General features: G+C 36.9%; 1 protein-coding gene across 1 annotated transcript; it reads right to left on the reverse strand.

The window, feature by feature from the left end:
* Positions 1–21,051: 21,051 nt before the first annotated feature.
* On the reverse strand, positions 21,052–21,375 carry LOC138894503 (uncharacterized). The gene has a single exon (XM_070179203.1). The coding sequence runs from the start codon at positions 21,373–21,375 to the stop codon at positions 21,052–21,054; it is 324 nt and encodes a 107-aa protein (XP_070035304.1).
* Positions 21,376–21,887: the final 512 nt, after the last annotated feature.

The following is a 21,887-nucleotide window of genomic DNA, read 5'->3' on the forward strand; positions in this document are numbered from 1 at the left end:
CAAGAATCCAAGAATGTGAAGTTTCCTAAAGGTTCTGCAGCCTCCTGAAGATAAGTACAGACGTCTCCGTACCGATCCGCAAGACTCTACTAAACCCGTTCATGACTCGTGAGACCTATGTAACCTAGGCTCTGATACCAATCTATCATGACCCAAAACTAACCCCTGTCGTGATGGCGCCTATCGTGGAACTAGGCAAGCCGACTCATTTCCAAAACAAAATGATATTTTTGATTTAAAAGAAAATTTCAAGGTTATTTAACATAAAACCTCCATTTAAAAAGTTCAAATCAAAGAAAAAATAAAAGTGCGGAAAAGAAAAGCCCGACATCGGGGTGTCACTAGTCATGAGCATATACTACAATCTGTCTAACAATATCAAGGCTAACTCAGCCCGAAAAATAGCTAAATACAACTAGAGAAAAATAAGAGGGAGAATAGCAGGGGCTACGATCGCCAAATAGCTACCTTGCTATCTCCAAGAAAATCTGCAACCAGAACACTCAATAACCGCTACCGTGTCCAGCTACACCTGGATCTGCACACAAGGTGTAGGGAGTAACGTGAGTACGCCAATTCAGTAAGTAACAACAATAAATAAAGACTGAGCATTAGTGACAAGCAATAAAGCATATAACGTTCATATCAGGAAATCTCAGTAAAATACCACATGCTCTTAAATAATCAGGATGAATCAAACATCTCGTTTAAACCCAGTTCCAGTAAAAATTATTTAAAGACATTTTTCCAATAGTTTTTCAAACAAAGGCTCAATGCAAAGGTGAGCAAAAATGATAAAATCATAAATAGCCCCTCGGGCAAAACATCACTCATATACAGCCCCTCGGGCAAACCTCACAGTCACTCGTGCCACTCGGGCATACCTCACAATCACTCTTGCCACTCGGGCATACCTCACAATCACTCTTTCCTCCCAGTCACTCAGCACTCGGCACTCGCACTGAGTAGGTACCTGCGCTCACTGGGGGTGTGTACAGACTCCGGAGGAGCTCCTTCAACCCAAGCGCTATAATCTGCAAGGACAACTCACGTGCGATAATAATAAACTATGTTGCAGGCGGGCAGCCTCGATCCACACTCATCCTCACAAATCAGGCCCTCGGCCTCACTCAGTCATAAAGTATGTTGCAGGCGGGTAGCCCCGATCCACACTAATCCTCACAAATCAGGCTACTCGGGCATTTTAGTAAAACAGGGCATTCGGCCCAAAATATTTATATGCATCAAAATAGAGTCATAAAACTGAGTTATGCGGTAAACAAGTATAAACATGACTGAGTATAGATTTTCAATCGAAAACAATGAGAGGATGGTAAGAAACAGCCACTAAGGGTCCAAACAGCATTGGCGCAAGGCCCAAACATGGCATTCAGCCCAATTTACAGAAAATCTTTCTAAAACATATAAGTATCAATGGTTTCAACAAAGTATGCAACTTTATAGTTGCTACGGGGCGGACCAATTCACAAATTTCCAACAGTGCACGCCCACACGCCCGTCACCTAGCAGGTGCGTCACTAAAAATAGTAGAATGATACAAAATCCGGGGTTTCATACCCTCAGGACTAGATTTACAATCGTTACTTACCTCATACCGGTCAAATCTCTACCCCGCAATGCTCTTGCCTCTGGACTTGGCCTCCAAATGCTCTAAATTTATTCACAATCAGTATAATACCATCAATATACGCTAATGGAATGAATTCCACAAGAAAAGTTTTAAAATTAGACCAAAACCCGAAATTGGCTCGAAAATCGCCTATGGGACCCACGTCTCGGAACTCAACAAAAGTTATAAAATCTGAAATCCCATTCAACCACGAGTCTACCCATACCAATTTTACCAAAATCCGACCTCAACTCGACCCTCAAATCTACAAATCTTATTTTCAAATTTCTAAGTTCCAATATCCGATTTACACCTCAAAATCATGTAATCTAGTCGGATTATTCGATGATAATTCAATATTATGGAGTAGAAATGATCACAAGGGACTTACCTCAAGTTTTCTTTGAAAATATATCAAAAATCGCCTTTGCTCAAGCTCCAATACATATTGTATACAAAATACATATTGTATAAAATTTGTATGAAAATTGTATTTAAGTTTTATGATATTGTAGATGTATAATAACTGGTAAAAATAATGTATGAAATTTGTAAATAAGTTGTAGATTAGTTGTAAATAAGTGTATAGTGTATAATTAGTTGTATGAAATTTATTTTTAGTATGTATGAAAATTGTAGATAAGTTATAAATAAGTTGTATATTATATAATTAGTTGTATAATCTTTTTTTAGTTTATATGATATTGTAAATATATTAAATTTTTACGAAATTTATTTTTTAATTTGTATGTTGTTGTACCATACAAATTTATCATCTCTGTGTTCTACTTACGCTTCAACTCCAACTAATCTCGAGATCATTGATATATATATATTTTGTTTGCGATATTTACCACTGTAATTCAGGTTGGGTACATGGCTATTGTTGGGTCCTTCCAACTTTGTCTCTCCTTCTGTTCCATTTGCAGTTGTTTGATGCAATTAAAAAGGAGGGAGTTGAAATCGGGAAGAGTACCGTCCTGACACATGGATTCCTATGGTGCAGTAGCTGAAGAAGTGCCAACAACTCGTATGAGCGAAGCATTCATTGTTCCAAGGAATTTGAAATTACCCGTTGCTGGGTATGCAATAGATATTGCCCTCGTCGAGTATCCTCCAATTTATGAAGTGTTCTCATTCGTGTTTTAATGCAATTGAACTTGAAGCTTTAGACATGTAATTATGTCGATTTAGTTTAGGCTTTTTATCTTTTTGGATTCCACAATACTTTTGGTGCAGAAACTGATAATCATGGTTGAATGAGGTAGGGACAGATGAATGAGGGGCTTTCAATTATTTTTTCTTTTCTCGGACATCTTTTTTTGTAACTGCTGCGTGAATCACGCTTTAAATAAGGAAACACAACTAGAAAGAGACTCTTTAAAGAAATTGTATATGAGCAGTAAAGAAACCACAGTTATAGCGGGTAAATTATAAATCTAAGACAATAGTAAATAAGTTTGAAATATTGTATATGAACAAAAAAATCTAAGCAATGCCTTTTTCGAGTATAATGGGCTACTAGGCTATTCCTAAAAAGTAAACGGAAAAATTTAATGGATGGAAAAACAAATCAAATTTTTTGAGAAGCCTTAGTGGACGTTTGGACATAAGAATTGTAAAATTTTGAAAAATAAAATAAAAAATAATTTCAAGTAAAAATGGTATTTAAAAATTAGAATTGTGTTTGGACAAGAATACAATTTGGAGCTATTTTTAAATTTTTATGAGTGATTTGACGGGAAGATCTTGAAAAATAAATTTTTGGAATTTTTAAATTTTTAAAAATTCCGAAATTTAACTTCAAGTGAAATTTAAAATTTTCATGGCCGATTCCGAGAAAAGTAAATAAATTCTGAACTTTTTTTTTTTCAAACGGGCCCTTAATAACTAAGACTAACACTTCAGCAGATAATATTTACTTCGTCTGCCTTAAACCATTGAGAAATTTACTGACTAACACTTTAAAAGATTAGTGCAACACAACTCCAAAGCCAATCTGCATATTATTAAGAGTCGTCTGTTTAGAAGAATTAGGAGAAATCTTACAAGAATAAAGTTCCTCTTAAAATAACACAAAAGTTTGATTGATTAGGAAAAATAAATTTCACATAAGTAATGTACTTTTTATTTGATTGTATAAGAGAAAAATATTCGTCCCAATATATGATAGTGCAGTTTGACCGTTTACGGGGTCTAAAAACTTTTGAAATTTGTGGCCTAAAATAAGACATCGATATTTGTGTTGGCTATAAATTATTTCATTAAGGGTACAATGGACAGTTTAAAATTAAATTATTCATAAATATAGAAAGATAATATTTTTCTTAGTACTGATAAAATAAGAAAGAGTGTCACATAAAATGGGACAAAGAAATATCATTTTATATGAGATAAAATGTAAAATAGAAATACTCATCTTAGGGTTAATTAAAAAGGGACTAGCTAATTACTGCAAAACTTATATTGTAGGGTTCGTAATATGTTAATTGTGCTTAAAAGCAAATAGAACAACACAAGTATTATTATTTAACCATCAAACTTTTTTATTTAATAAAGGTAGTAATTAAAGTTATAATATTATAATAAAGAAAAAAGTATATAATGCACGTCATACAACAGTATCTACTATACCCAATGCAAATACTTTGAAGTTAAAAATCAAATGTTTAAGCAAAGAATTTAAATATATATGCGGAAAAATAACTCTTGCCCCTCGAAGAACAGTCCTTTCAATTGGAAAGGCTCATCATATAGTGATTATAAATAGAAGTAAATATTATTCATCATTAGAGTCTTTTGTATTCTTAATTAAATAAATGTTGTTCACAAATAGTGTCATATTATTACAAGTAATAGCATATTTATGAGTAAGAAAACAGAAAATAAGTGAAAATCATTTACATCCTCAGAACATTGCTTAACATATCAAACTCTCTATCTAACATTGAATAAAAGAGATTCTCCCTCTCATATCTCAATTGGGTTTTTTAAGATGCTTATTTTATCCTTTATATTGTCAACATTCATCTCTTGTTTTTATTTCTTTTAATTATTATGATACTATTTCATTAACACATCTGTTGTTTTCTAAAATTGCAGTAAAAAATGAACCATTTTCTAACGTTGTTTTATTCTCTCACATGCTATTCCTTTATTCATTCATTTATTTTTACTGCAGGATAGAAATATTTTTACACCCTTTTCCTTTTTGCGAAAAATTATCAAAGTAAAAACTATCGTGTAATTGTGGCTTTAGACGGAAGAATACTGTAAACCTAAAAGGCCATGGATATGAAAGTTTTAAACTTTCTAATCATTCATATGACTTCAGCAACACATATAGGAACATTATTGCGTTTATTTGTTTATGTATTTACTGTTACTCCCATACTTTGTGAGACAACTCATTAATGATTACCCATATTATTGGGGTCAATTAGTTTTTTGTCTATCTACAAATTTATTTTTAGTTTTATGATCCTAACTATTTTCTACACATGAGAGATTTACTTTTACACATAAGAGACTTGTATTTTACACATAAGAGATCTGAAAAGGGCATTTTCTTAAATTCAAAATTGTAAAAGGGCATGATGTACAAATACCACTATTTATTTAATTATTGCCGGATGATACGTAATTTCAACCAAAAAAATACTTTAATGTAACAAATTTAAAGAAAAAAAAGTAAAACTAAGACGATATATAAGTATAAATTTGTAAATTTACTGGAAAGAAAAGAAGAAAAATACAAAAGAAAAAATATTTTATGCATGTAAAACAAAGGCAGTAACATTAGATTTTACACTTAGTTTTAAATGTTTGTTTCCCAATTAAAAAGAAAAACCTTATTATATATGTAAAATAAAGGCATTAAAATTAAATTCTACACTTAATTTTAAATGTTTGGTTCCCAATTAAAATAAAACTTTTTATATATGTAAAATAAAGGCATTAACATTAGATTCTACACTTAGTTTTAAATATTTATTTCTCAATTAGGCAATGACATTTGATAATATAAATATTTGAAAAATAAAACTAACATGCTAATAAGCATAAAAATTGAAAATTTAGGTGGAAAAAAAGAGAGAGGAAAGAAACACAGAGGAAGGGGTAATAAGAACAAATAACGTATTTATTAATCTCAGACCGATCTTTGAGTGCATCTACAGGAACAAAAGCAAAGAAGATGAAAATCCAAGACAGTACAACCCATAAGAAAAATGTTAAAACCCAAAGAAGTGAAAAGTACTAAATAATTGCAAACCAAGTTGATAAGGTAACGCTGAGGCAATAAAATTGTTGCCGGCTAAATGGCCTTGTAGGACCAATTTCCGCTTTCCGGAGACGCAACTTTTGATTCCGTCACTCTCTACTGTAAATTCCTATTTAGTACAATGTTTTCATATGCATAAAGTAACTTAGTAAAGAAAACTCAAGCAACAAGGAATGAAAATCGAAAAGAAGAGTAAACAATACCCATAAAATGGTAGCAGAAGAGGAAAACTTAGGAAAACTTGTTTCTTCATCAACAATAATAAAATTGAAGTGTGATGCAAGAGTTGACGATGTGTGACTAATAAAAAAAAGGAAAGATGCAATTTATATTACATTAAATAAATGGGGGTTATGAATTCGAAAAGTCACAACCTAAGATGCAATTGGAGGTTAGGAACTTGAAAAGTCACAATGAATGAAAGAGGCGTGAGTTATGAATATGAATTTTTTAAATTAAGATAAATGGTTAAAATAATAGGAAAAAGTCAAAAAAATAAGAAAAAAGATAAATAGGATTCCTACACTATAAGAGATGTCACATCATCTTGTCAAGTCCCTCCTTTTTATATATATCAGTATCTATAAACGTGCGTTGCACGTTAATAATGACACGTGATTATTAAAATATTTATTTCTATGAAGGAACAAAAAAAAATAATTAAAGGGAGAAATTACATGTATAATAATATAATAATCTTTTACATTAGCATAATACATGAATTTAATATAGAAGGACATCATCAAAATTTACACAAATGATCAATTTTGTCGTGTTAGTTAGATAATTATGTATTATAGTGTAAAAGTATTTAATGTGATGGTATCTTAACGAACACTTCTTTGTGGACAATATATTTTTTGTGTATGTTTCCTCCTAATGCTTTGGTTGCTCTACCTTAACCAAAACTGTTACTGTTGATCTCGATATCCCTCTTGAAAGTGCAATATACATTTATTCGTGCAAGAAAACATATTGCGGTAAAAATAATTTAATATTTAGGATGTTTGTCCTTGTGCTTTATTTGTTATATTTGCAAAACATAAACATACTAAAAGTTATTTTCACACAAATTTAAAAGGATATTCCTTAGTTTCGGAAGACGAAAGTTGAATTCAGGGATAAGAATATACTTAGAAGCACATTGACCAGTATCATAATTTTTGCATGTATGACGTTATTGTCAAAACTTCTATATACCATCTATGTGCTATTACATAAGTTATTCAGTGTATCTAAGTTTTTTGGTAGCATGACGGACATATGTATTTTCAAAATTAACCTATATACAATGGAAGATCAATTTTAACTTAGTCTATTATATTTACGGTGACACTAACATACGTAAGAAATAATAAATTTGACAACAAACATGTATGGTAGAATGCCATTTGGTATTAAAGTATTTAAGTATTCTTGTTGGTAGTAATTATTGGTATCATTTTCTACTGAGTCAGAAACTGAAAAATATTTTATTTTTATTATAATCAATCAATCTTTTATTTAGTTGATCAACATATTCATTTCTTCTAGCTAAAATATCTTTTTAATTATATCATGTGATTTGCACAAATTGCGTTTTAATCTAATGATAGAAATATTTCTCTTATTAAATGCACTATTATTACCATTGGGATTGATAACCAAGTGTTCAGAAAAAATCAAATCATCTTTTATTGGATGCTCTTCTTCGTTTCCGACACGAAGCAAAAAGACACTGAATACTGGATCTGTTCTTACTTTATATTTCTTGTTAGTTGAATCTTTTTCATTTGAGGCAGAAGTATAACTTTGGCAAGCTAGCTTTTACAGTCTTTGCTTTTGTCGATTTTGGAACTACTGGTAGTACTTAACAGAAATCACCTCCCAAACCATTAATTTTCCACCAAACGGTTCATTAATAAGAACTCCGGATAATTATTTCGACCGTTTGACACTTTGCCATAAATGCTTCATCCCATATTATCATTTTTGTTTTTCTTATAAATTTAGCACCATTGCTCTGCTTTGATATATTTGTGATGGTTATTTTAGTTGTTTGAAAAGGTATATCAAATCTAAAGTGGGTGGCCTCACAATAAAATTGTTGTTGGTACACAACTTGCTATTATTGCTAACAGTGGCATGCCTCTTGATATGATATTTGCAAGTAATGCATGACATAGAAATATTATTTCGATTCCGTTGGAGGCATCTACAAAGAATAATCATGTTATACCAGAGTCGACTCTTTATAATATAGTCTTGAAAGCTTGTTCTTGATTAGGATTTAGCTTTGATTGTGCTTCCTTAGTCACTTGTATAGCACTTTGATTCTTAATAATATACTAACCTTTTTACTTTGTGTTCTAATACTCTTTTTATGTAATACATTTATGTATCCTAAGATTTTTTTTTAACTTGAATAAGAATTTAACTCATATGATGAATTAAAAAATAATTACATTGAATTCTCTTGCTAAATAATTAATTAAATCTAATTCTCTTGCTAAATAATTAATTAAAAGATTTAATTATTTGGTTTTAACATAGAAAATAATTTATTCTATGTTGATTCAGATCTTAATATTAGTTCATCTCTTGTTTTGAATATTTAATCTTAATTATAATTTTATCCACTATAAATTTTATTTCCAAAGAGTAAAAGATTGATATGACATTTCACTTTTAGATCTTTATGTCTGAAAAATCATTAGTGGTATTGACTCTTACCAACCATTTTTTTTCTCTTTCTCACACATTTATATTTTTTTCCTTTGCTTTGCATCTTTCTCGTGGATTTCATGGTGTTCCTATTTTTTCTATGACTGTTGTGGTGTTACTAACATTATCTCCTTTTGTCCTTTTGTCTTTTTATTTTCTTGAGTCAAGGGTCTTTCGGAAACAGCCTATCTACTCCTTCGGGGTAAGGGTAAGGTCTGCGTACACACTACCCTCCCCAGACCCCATTAGTGAGATTTTACTGGGTTGTTGTTGTTGTTGTCACACATTTATATTCTTAAATATTTTCTTAGTTGTTGTTTAATAATTGGGTATTTTTCAATATTACACGAAAAACTGACTAAAAAATATTATTTGAGTAGGAAAATAGTTCAAATATAATAGTATAAAAATATATTTTTATGAGGATATTTTGTTTTCTCAATTTTAACTCTTTATGCCGTCCATTTAATATTATTTTTTTGGTATTGGACATTATGGAGTGGTAACGTATTGCCAATACGGGGGATTCTTATGAAATTGATTTTATTAAACCTTCCTACATGTTTTTAATAAGAATTTAATAGACAAAATTTTATTAATTTTAAAATCTTAAATATTAAAAATTAGCAAAGAAGGTATTGTAGTCCAAAAATAAGTTATTGCAGTTATGTCCTTTCCCTATGAGTTCTTCCGCTTAATATTTTAGGGCTATTTTGGTATATTAATATTGTATTTATACTTTTATAATAAAATAGACTCTCTTTTTTAAATAGATTTGGACAATATAATACATTCTCAAATTAAATTAGTAATAGGACATTATAATACATTCTCGAATTAAATTAGTAATAGAAATATTTAAGAAGTATATCATAAAAGTAATGTGATTACATGACTAAAGATATTTACTTGTTCAATTTTATATGAACTAGACCATCCGAAAGTAATTATACTAATAGGATTCCTAAAGGTAATCATATAGGATTCCTAATGTGTAGTATTATGTCCTAAAACTAATAGGATTATAAGACTAATATCTAGAATTTCGGTTATATCCTTTTAATATAAGTTATCATGCTTAATATTATAAGGTTATTTTTGTAAACCGACATTGTATTCATACTTTTATAATAATAATATATATATATATATATATATATATATATATATATATATATATATATATGAACTAGGATTGAAAGTGCCAAATAAGAATTTATTCCATAATAACACACACTATATACATAATTGTTCTTCATATTTCGCATTTTTACGTTTTTTATAATTTTGATACTATGTTGCTTTCAGTGTTGCATCAATAAGTAATTTATGAATTAGAAATATTATTTATTTATTAAAATATTAATATTATATATAATATACAAAATAAATTATTTTGGAACGTGCTTTATTATTGTATACGGTCAAAATAGATTTCGGCTTTCCTACGTTCGATCGAGATCGAGTGGCAAGAAACTGGAGTAGGATTTTGGGAGTAAGCTTCGAAGACGGTACAAACGAGCCTCGAGTCCAAAGGCTGCTCAAGGAGTCGGCTCGATAATTTTATCGAACCCGAGGCGTTGCTTCGAGGTCGGAAATGCACCACGCCCGCCCCGAAGGTCGAACTCAAGCCAAGACCGAAGAGCCGACCCAGTAACGGGTTCGAGCCAGTATCAAGTTCGATCCAGTATCGAGTTCAAGCCAATATCGAGCTCACAGACAAGAGTTATTGTAACCGCACCAAGAGAGAGAATTTTGGCGGGAATCGAGGAAGAGATAAATCATCATGGGTTCTCCACTATATGCTTTATTTTATTATTTTATTATAAATAATGTAATGACCCTCTTTATGAAGGGGGGGATCCTTGTAAGCTAAAGGAGGGCAACAGATTGAAACAACAGACCTTTTCTTATAGACAAAGATATCTCCTTGTGCTTGTCTTACTTCGTCCTATTCATTCTTTATGTTCATCATTCTAGTTCTCATAGTTAAAATACTTGTATTGTTATATTTATATCAAAGGATATTACGTATCCTTAGAACCATACATGTAATAACCCAACCGATCATTTTAACTTTTAGAACCCCGTTTCCTAAAATAAAACTTTCCGTAGGTGCTTGTAATGATTTATAACTTGCGGGGATGGTTGGTTCGGGATTTGAAAGTGTTTGAGGTGAAACCGGAACACTTGGTTCCTTAAGTTGGCCTTAAAGTGCTAAGTTTGACTTCGGTCAACATTTTGAGAAAACGACCCCGGAATAGAATTTTGATGATTCCAACAGCTCCGTATGGTGATTTTGGACTTAGGGGCGTGATCGTAATTTTATTTGGAAGTCCATAGTGAAATTAGGCTTGAAATGGCTAAAATAGAAATTTAAAGTTTGAAAGTTTGACCGGGGAGTTGACTTTTTGATACCGGAGTCGGAATCCGATTCCGAAAATTTTCATAGCTCCATTATATAATTTATGATTTGTGTGTAAAATTTGAGGTCAATCGGAGTTGATTTGATGGGTTTCGACATCGAATGTAGAAGTTGAAAATTCTAAGTTTCATTAAGCTTGAATTGGAGCATGATTCGTAATTTTAACGTTGTTTTATGTGATTTGAGGTTTCAAATAAGTTTGTATGATGTTTTAGGACTTGTTGGTATATTTGGTTGAGGTCCCGAGGCCCTCGGGTGAGTTTCGGATGGTTAACGGATTAAAAGTTGGACTTAAAAAGCTGCTACAATTTTCTCTTCTGCTGCATATTCTGGGCTGTGATCGAGCTCCAGATCGAAGACCAGATACCGAGCCCACGATCGAGGCCTGAGTCGAAGCCAGGGACGAGGCTCAGTATGGAAGCCTCGATCGAAAGCAAGGCTCGAGGGCATAATCGAAGGCAAGGCTCGAGGGGCAGGATCGAGACCCAAGATCGAGGGTCACAATCGAAGGCTCAAGCTCGATGCCATGATTGAGGCTATGATCGAAGGCCCAACCTTGATACCCTGATCGAGGCCATGACCGAGGTCCAGGCTCGAGCCTGTGATCGAAGCCGCGATCGAAAACAAGGCTCGAGGGCATGATCGAAGGTATGGCTCGAGGGTTAGGATCGAGACCCAAGCTCGATGCCCTGATCGAAGGCCCAACCTCGATGCCCTGATTGAAGGCACATGTTCGATGCTGCGATCGAGGCCCAGTTCGAGGACCAGTTCCGAAGGCTGCTGGGCAGTTTTATAAAAAGAGGGCATTCGTCCCATTAGCCATTTTTTACGAACTTGAGCTTGAGCAGAGACGACTTTTGGAAGATTTTCAAGGGAAAAACATTGGGGTAAGTGATTCTAACTTGGATTTGGTCTATGAACATAAATATATCATTGTTTTCACAATTTAATTAGTGTTTTGAGATTTAAATTTGGAAAAGTTTAGAAATCTCATAGAAACGAATTTTTGAGATTTCGGTATCGATTCGGAGTCGGATTTGAGTGAAACTGGTATGGTTGGACTCATAATTGAATGGGTTGTCGGATTTCATAACTTTCGCTAGATTCCGAGATGTGGGCCCCGCGGACAAATTTTTAATTAATTTCGGGATTTTTATTAAAAATATAGTATTTCCTTATAGAATTTATTTCCTATAATTTTTAGTGATTGTATCGAATTATTTTGGCTAGATTCGAGCCAGACAGAGTTGGATAATCGTGGAAAAGGAAAAATTGTGGATTAAATTAGAGCAAGACGAGGTAAGTCTCTTGTCTAATCTTGTGAGGGAGAAATTACCTCATAGGTGATTAAGATTAAATAATTATTGCTAATTGTGGGGGCTACGTACGCACGAGATGACGAGAGTCCGTACGTAGCTACTATTATTGCTAAAGTCCGGGTAGTTTAGGACTCAAAGCATGTATTACTTGTAAATTGTATTCTTTGATTAATTAATATTAATTGATATATATGAATATATTGTGAATTATTAGATAAATATACTAAAGGATGGAAATCTCATAGGTTTGATTTTCTATTTTAATTAATTAATTGTCAAAAGAAATTGTTCTCCTCCCAAATTTATCTTATAATAAACATACTGTCCTTCCGGAGGCACATAAGAAAATGTCCTCCTTTCTAGTTGAGCGGGCCGAATGCCTCTGCAGGATAGATGCATCTATGAATCGCGTCGCATGTTCCTCGGCAGTGTACACGACACTCTGGATCGGGTCGTACGTCCTCGGCAGAAATCGTGCTTAATAATAATAATTACACGATACTTTAATAATTTATTTCAGCTTGAGAAGCTAATTAATAAACTGAAAAAATCCTTGGAATTTAATGAATTATTATTCTTGCTTGTTTATGGAATTAATTGTTACTCCTGTAAATGAGATTTAAATTGATAAATTGGAATTTTTCTGAATTGAAGGAATTTAATTAATATATTGAGAATTGTTACATTTGAAGGAATTTGATTATCTCTGCTGATTAAATAAATTATTGTAAATTCTGTAAATCATGTTGATTTAAATATTCTAGATATATTTCAGTTATTATTATTGACCCATAGTGAGTGTCAAAGTCGGCCATCTCGTCTCTACCACTTCGAGATTAGGCTTGAAACTTACTGGGTACACGTTGTTTACGTACTCATACTACACTTGCTGCACTTTTTTTTGTGCAGGATCTGAGACAGGTGCTAGTGGAGGACCTATCATCACATACCCACGTCATCCCGAGGCATAGTGGTGAGCTGCCTTTCTGAGCCGTTTTGCAGCTACCAGTGTCTCTTCTTATATTTATATTCTGTCTATTTCATGTCAGACATATTTGGAGTTTTGTATAATCTACTAGATGCTCATGCACTTGTGACACCGGGTCTTGCACACACACATTGGTAGAAGTTGGTATTTTATTATTTTTTTGGAATAAAAGTTTAACCAATGTACGTATGACTTATTAGTTGGCTTGCCTAGCTGTAGTGTTGGGCGCCATCACGACCTATAGGTGAAATTGGGTCGTGACAATACATAAATTTAACTTTATCTGATTTTTCAGGTAAACAGTTTGGCGCCCACCGTGAGGCTAAGGATAACAGTGATTGTTTGATATAAATCTACAGTACACACCAGCTTACAACTTCAAATCAGCAATGGCTTTACCCATCGACCACGAAACCGGCCTTCAAAATAAAACCAACAACTTGGCACCCGGGGCCGGAAGGCCACTCGATGATGGCACTGAGGCTCGAATCGAAGCACTCGAAATTCGAGCCGAAGTACCATTGGATGTCAATTCACAAATAGCTCTAGAGGCGCATCAGCATTCTGAACCGGAAAGAAGCATTTAGGGCGGTACTCGATCCGTAGCCCGAGACACCCATAATGCGGGGGAAATCGGGGCCAGCTTGCGCATGATCTTCGAGATGCTACAAGCCCAAAAAGTAGCGATAGCTCAGTTACAGAGCCAAACTCATATACAGAGTAGGCCGTATTCCAATCCGCTTCGAGAAATCACCCCTAGAACGGAGCCCGCCGTAGTGAAATCAAACGAGCAAGAATCGGGGACCACTCCCGAAATTACTAAATTGCTCGAGGAACTCACAAAACGAGTCGAAACCAACGACAAGAGAGTGGAAACATATAATGATAAAAGGGATTGATTCAAAAAAATTCATACAAAAGCCTTTTCCCTCGAGTACGGCCCCAAAACCAATCCCCAAGAAATTCCGTATGCCCGAAATTCCCAAATATAACGGTACGACCGATCCTAACGAACATGTCACCTCTTACACATGTGCCATCAAAGGTAACGATTTGGAGGACGATGAGATCGAATCTGTGTTGTCGAAAAAGTTCGGGGAGACCCTCTCGAAGGGAGCAATGATCTGGTATCACAATTTACCACCAAATTTCATCGATTCTTTTGCCATGTTAGCAGATTCGTTCGTAAAGGCACATGGTGGTGCCATAAAGGTTGCAACAAGGAAATCAGACATCTTCAAAGTAAAGCAAATGGGTAATGAAATGCTGAGGGAATTTGTATCACGATTTCAATTGGAACGCATGGAATTGCCACCGGTCACAGACGATTGGGCCGTACAAGCTTTCACCCAAGGGTTGAACGAACTAAGTTCGACAGCATCACGTCGGCTGAAATAAAATTTGATCGAGTATCTAGCAATAACTTGGGCAGATATACACAACCGATATCAATCAAAAATTAGGGTCAAGGATGATCAGTTGGGAGCTCTGTATGGACCCGTGCATCAGAGCAGGACAGCTACTAAAAGCCAAAGGGAGATCGACAGAGAACAAAGGTCGAACAGAGATCGATACCAACTGTACGTCGCAGATTGGATAAACAATGGTTCAGCACGCAATACAGTTCGGAACAATCGAAGGATTGATCGAGGGCAAATTTCTCGGGGACTTATGAGCAAGAGCGGCTATGATAAATATTCTGATCCTATAGAAGCACCTCGATTATTAGAGTATAACTTCAGCATTGATGCATCTGCCATCGTGTCGGCTATCGGACGCATCAAAGACACTAAATGGCCTCGACCCATGCAGACCGATCCTGCCCAAAAGAATCCCAATCAAATGTGAGAATATCATGGCACCCATGGCCACAGAACGGAAGATTGCAGGCAATTAAGAGAGGAAGTAGCCCGCTTATTTAACAAATGGAACATTCGGGAATTTCTGAGTGATAGGGCGAAGAATCACTTTAAAAATAGGGATTTCGGCAAGCAAAACAAGCAAGAGGAACTGCAGCACGTCATTCACATAATCATCGGTGGTGTCGATACCCCTCAGGGACTAGTGCTTAAATGCACTAAAACATCGATTGTGAGAGAAAAGCGATCTCGGACTCAAGATTATGCACCCGTAGGGACTTTGTCCTTCGATGATGAAGATGCAGAAGAAGTCATCCAACCTCACAACGATGCACTGGTAATATCTGTACTCGTGAATAAAACTAAAATTAGGCATGCGTTAATCGATCCAGGTAGCTCAGCCAACATCATCAGATTGAAGGTCGTGGAACAGCTCGGTCTGCAGGACCAGATCGTACCCGCGATTCTGGTTCTAAACGGATTCAATATGGCATGTAAAACCACCAAAGGCGAGATAATCCTACCAATAAACGTGGCCGGAACCATCCAGGAAATAAAGTTTTACGTGATCGAAGGCGATATGAGATACAACACCCTTTTTGGAAGGCCATGGATCCACAACATGAGAGCTGTACCTTCGACCCTACACCAGGTCCTCAAATTTCCAACATCGAGAGGTGTCAAAACAGTATACGGAGAACAACTAGCTGCAAAAGAAATGTTCGCCGTCGAGGAAGCGAAATCAATATCCTCGCCTTCGCCGATAAAGGGATCGGGCTCAGAAGGAGAATGGAACACCAAATAGCAATCACAGATGTCGGTTTCAACCCAGCCAGATAACCAGAAGATCGAAGAAGATGATGATCAGAGGATCCCTCGATCCTTCGTGATCCCCGATGATTCCGACGCCACCAAATCAACAATTGAGGAACTGGAGCAAGTCATACTAATCGAGCATTGGTCCGAACGAAAGGTATACATGGGAATGGGGTTGAGCCCCGAACTCAGGAAGAAACTTGTCTGATTTCTTATCGATAACATTGATTATTTTGCATGGTCCCATTTAGATATAACAGGGATCCCACCGGACATAACGATGCATCGGTTAAGCTTGGACCCTAGGTTCAGACCGGTGAAGCAAAAAAGAAGACCCCAGTTCGAGGAAAAGCACGCATTCATAAAGGACGAGGTAACCAAACTTCTCAAGATAGGGTCCATTCGGGAGGTGAAATATCCCAAATGGTTAGCCAATGTAGTTGTAGTGCCTAAAAAAGGGAGCAAACATAGAATGTGTGTGGACTATAAGGATTTGAACCAAGCATGCCCCAAAGATTCCTTTCCGCTGCCCAATATCGATCGCATGATAGATGCCACGGCTGGCCACGAGATCCTCACTTTTCTCGATGCCTATTCCGGGTATAATCAAATCCAGATGAACCCGGAGGACAAGGAAAAGACTTCGTTTGTCACCAAATATGGAACATATTGTTATAATGTGATGCCCTTCGGACTAAAGAATGCAGGGGCTACTTACCAACGCCTAGTAAATAAAATGTTCGAAAAACAAATAGGTATATCAATGAAAGTTTATATTGATGACGTGCTAGTTAAGTCCCTGCGCACAGAGGACCATTTGACCCATTTGCAGGAAACGTTCGAGATTTTGAGGAAATACAACATGAAGCTCAACCCTGAAAAATATGCTTTTGGGGTCGGCTCGGGAAAGTTCCTTAGCTTCATGGTGTCAAATCGGGGAATCGAGATTAACCCCGAAAAAATCAAGGCCATCGAAGACATCGCCATCGTGGACATCGTGGAAGTTGTACAAAAGCTAACGGGATGGATTGCAGCCTTAGGCCGATTCATTTCGAGATCATCAGATAGAAGTCACAAATTTTTCTCTCTACTCAAAAAGAAGAACGATTTCGCTTGGACACCGGAATGCCAACAAGCATTAGAGGAACTAAAACGATATCTATCGAGCCCACCTCTATCGAGCCCACCACTACTTCACACTCCAAAAACAGACGAAAAACTTTGCTTGTACTTGGCAGTATCGGAAGTCGCCGTAAGCAGTGTCCTAGTTCGAGAAGAGCAAGGTACACAATTTCCCATTTATTATATAAGTCGGACCTTAGGAGAAGCGGAAACCAGGTATCCACACCTAGAAAAATTGGCGCTTGCACTGATAAGCGCCTCTAGAAAATTAAGACCGTACTTTCAATGTCACCGCATATACGTATTAACCAACTACCCACTTCGTAATATATTGCACAAGCCCGAACTATCATGCTGATTGGCCAAATGGGCCATCAAACTCAGTGGGTATGATATCGAATATTAACCCTGCACGGCCATCAAGTCTCAAATTTTAGTAGACTTTGTGGCCGATTTCACGCCAACCCCCGTACCCGAAGTCGAAAAAGAACTCCTATTGAAATCGGGTACATCATCGGGGGTATGGACCCTTTTTACAAACGGAACTTCGAACGTAAAGGGGTCCGGACTAGGCATAGTTTTGAAACCACACTCGGGCAACACTATTAGGCAATCTATTTAAACTACCAGGTTGACTAACAACGAGGACGAGTATGAATCCATGATTGCAGGTCTCGAGCTAGCTAAAAACTTGGGAGCAGAAGTCATTGAAGCCAAATGTAACTCTTTGCTGGTGGTGAGTCAAGTAAACAAAACCTTCGAAGTTTGAGAAGGTAGAATGCAAAGGTATTTAGACAAACTGCTTGTCACTTTGCACCATTTCAAACAATGGACTTTACGGCATGTTCCACGAGAACAAAACAATGAGGTCGATGCACTTGAAAATTTGGGATCGTTGGTCGAGGAAGATGACTTGAGCTCGGGGACTGTCATTCAACTTTCGAGATCGGTAATCGAAGAAGGTCACACCGAGATAAATTCTACAAGCTTAACCTGGGATCGGAGAAATAAGTATATTGAATACTTAAAGAGCGGAAAGCTCCCATCGGACCTTAAATATTCTAGGGCCCTACGGACTAAAGCTGCTCGATTCACGTTGGCTTCGGATGGAACGCTATATCGAAGGACATTCGATGGACCGTTGGCAGTATGCTTGGGTCCGGGAGGTACTGATTACATCCTACGGGAAGTGTACGAGGGAACTTGTGGGAATCACTCTGGTGCCGATACAATAGTTCGAAAAATAATCAGAGCAGGGTATTATTGGATCGATATGGGCAAAGATGCGAGAGAATTTGTTCATAAATGTGACAAATGTCAAAGGTTTGCGCCAATGATCCATCAACCCGGAGAGCAACTTCACTCAATACTATCCCCATGGTCGTTCATGAAATGGGGAATGGATATCGTCGGCCCTCTGTCATCGACCCCAGGTAAAGCCAAATTTATTTTATTTATGACTGACTATTTTTCTAAATGGGTTGAAGCGCAGGCGTTCGAGAAAATAAGAGAGAAAGAAGTTATAGACTTTATTTGGGATCATATCGTATGCCGATTCGGGATACCTGCCGAAATAGTATGTGACAATGGAAAACAATTCGTTGCAAAGTAACAAAATTCTTCGAAGATCACAAAATAAGAAGGATACTATCAACACCATACCACCCCAGTGGGAACGGACAGGTTGAATCAACGAACAAAACTATCATTCAAAACCTAAAGAAGAGGTTGAACGACGCTAAAGGAAAATGGAGAGAAATCCTACCCGAAGTCCTTTGGGCATATCGGACAACGTCAAAATCCAGTACGGGGGCGAACCAATTCTCCTTAATATATGGGTCCGAAGCATTGATACCAGTCGAAGTCGGTGAACCCAGTCCTAAATTTCGATTCACGATGGAAGAATCAAATAACGAGGCTATGAATACCAGCCTCGAATTATCAAACGAAAGACGAGAAGCTGCTCTCGTCCAATTGGCCGCCCAAAAGCAGTGAATCGAAAGATATTATAATCGAAGAACCAAGCTCCGCCATTTCAAGCCCGGGGACTTAGTGTTAAGAAAAGTCACCATCAATACCAGAAATCCGAACGAAGTAAAACAAGGACCAAATTGGGAAGGACCATATCAGATGCTCGAGAACGTCGGAAAGGGATCGTACAGGCTCGGCATTATAAACGGCAAACAGCTATCAAGCAGCTGGAATGTATCATATCTAAAATGGTACTACTGCTAAGGTACGACCTTTCCATATTCATTTACATTTCAAAACTGACCCCTGCAGAAGTCCGAACAAGAGCTAAGATGGATCTTTCGCTTGAAAGCACGCGTTGCACTCTTTTTCCCTTAGACAGATTTTATCCCAAATGGGTTTTTCGGCAAAGTTTTTAATGAGGCAACCATTGATCGTGCTGCACTTACAACAATATCTGAGGCCTCTTTACAATTGACCTCAAATACTGGGGGGTCATTAGGCACTCAAATACATCGATTTCAGATCAAATACATCGAGTTCAGATGCAAGAAAGTTATTTCACAACAACATGGTTCCAATAGGAATAATTGTAAGATCCAAATGGTCGAAACGAACCATGCTCATGTAGATTGACCCGAACCCAGGTGCAAAACACATGTATAATGACTTGCAAGGAAAGTCCTCATCTTTACCAACGTCCAAGAAAATTCCTCTATTTTGAGATTTACTATACAATAAGAATTAAGATAAACTCGACGACTAATAAGCCTACGGGCTACTTTCATTTCGAGTTTGAGCAAGCACTCACTCGACCATTACGCCTACGGGCTACATTACTTCGAGTCCAAAACATTCACTCGACTAATAAGCCTACGGGCTACTTCTATTTCGAATTCGAGCAAGCACTCACTCAACCATTACGCCTACGGGCTATATTACTTCGAGTTTGAAACATTCACTCGACTAATAAACTTACGGGCTACTTTCATTTCGAGTTCGAGCAAGAACTCACTCGACCATTACGGTTACGGGCTATGTTACTTCGAGTTCGAAACATTCACTCGACTAATAAGCCTACGGGCTACTTTCATTTCGAGTTCGAGCAAGCATTCACTCGACCATTACGCCTACGGGCTACATTCACTCAACTAATAAGCCTACGGGCTACTTTGATTTCGAGTTCGAGCAAGTACTCACTCGACCATTACGCCTACGGGCTACATTACTCCGAGTTTGAAACATTCACTCGACTAATAAGCCTACGGGCTACTTTCATTTCGAGTTCGAGCAAGCACTCACTCGACCATTACGCCTACGGGCTATATTACTTCAAACTAGAAACATTCGCTCAACTATTATGCCTACGGGCTACATTACTTCGAGTTCGAAACATTCACTCGACTAATAAGCCTACGGGCTACTTTGATTTCGAGTTTGAGCAAGCACTCACTCGACCATTACGCCTACGGTCTACATTACTCCGAGTTCGAAATATTCACTCGACTAATAGGCCTACGGGCTACTTTCATTTCGAGTTCGAGCAAGCACTCACTCGACCATTATGCCTACGGGCTACATTACTTCAAACTAGAAACATTTGCTCAACCATTACGCCCACGGTCTATATTACGTCAAGTTCGAATCATTCACTTGACGGCTAATAAGCCTATAAGTCTCTTTCATTTTAAGTTTGAGCGAGCACTCACTCGACCATCATGCCTACGGGTTATATTTCTTCAAGTTCGAATCATTGACTCAACTAGCAAGCCTAAGGGCTACATCACTTCAAGTCTGAAAAAATAATCGATCGATCATAGAGACTATGAAGTCAAAATTTGATTAAAGTTTTCATAAAAACAAGTCGATCAAGTTGTATATATATACAAAATTGTCTACATAATTGATTACAAACATAAAAAAAAAAACTTAAGAACTAAGCTTCCTGGTCATCCTCAGGGGCGTTCGCTTCTCTGTCGGGCTCTTCCCCGTCCTCGGATCCGCTCTTGCTACCGCTGTCATCATCATCATCAGAAGCCAAGGCTTCAGCTTCAGCTTCGAGCTCTTTAGCCTTTTTTATATCTTCGGTAAGGTTGAAACCTCGAGCGTGTATCTCCTCGAGGGTCTCCCTCCGAGACCTACAATTAGCAAGTTCGGCAACCCAATGAGATCGAGCGTTGGCAGTATCCGCCACCTCCCGTGCCTCCATCTGAGCAGCCTCGGCATCAGCCCGATACACAGCAATGGACTTATCCGTCATGACTTTCGACGACTCAACCTCCGCCTTGGCCTCATCAAGACGTGTTTCAAGCTCCTCAATCCTCTTAGCTTGAGCCGACCCCTTTTTGCTTGACGCTTCGAAGCTGAACATCGGCTGATAGTAATTTGGTCAAAATGGTTTCTTTTTCTGCAGCCAGGCGGTCGATAGCCTCCTTCCACCGATTACATTCAGCTTTGATTTGATCAACTTCTTCCCGAAGTAACCCGATCTTTTCAACCTTTTGCTGCTGCTGAGACAACGAAGGGTTAACTTCCATAGTTGAGTCAGACCTATACTTTAACAGAACGAGGCTCACCTGCTTATCGAGTTCGGCCTCTTCTTCATGAACCTTAGCCAAATCAGCTCGGAGGTCCTTTATAGCCTCGTCCTTTTGGCTGCAAAGAAGCCGCATGGTGTCTCTCTCACCCGAGACCTTCTGAAGCTCGGCCTCACACTGACTAAGATCGACTCGAAACCTACTAATGGCCTGCATAGTAGGGAAAAAACACAAG

Source organism: Nicotiana tomentosiformis, chromosome 6 (genome assembly GCF_000390325.3).
Source record: "Nicotiana tomentosiformis chromosome 6, ASM39032v3, whole genome shotgun sequence".
In the NCBI taxonomy this organism is placed as follows: Eukaryota; Viridiplantae; Streptophyta; class Magnoliopsida; order Solanales; family Solanaceae; genus Nicotiana; species Nicotiana tomentosiformis.

Coding starts and splice junctions, on each gene's coding strand:
- LOC138894503 (XM_070179203.1), bottom strand. CDS start 21,375: ATGACGGATAAGTCCATTGCTGTGTATCGGGCTGATGCCGAGGCTGCT.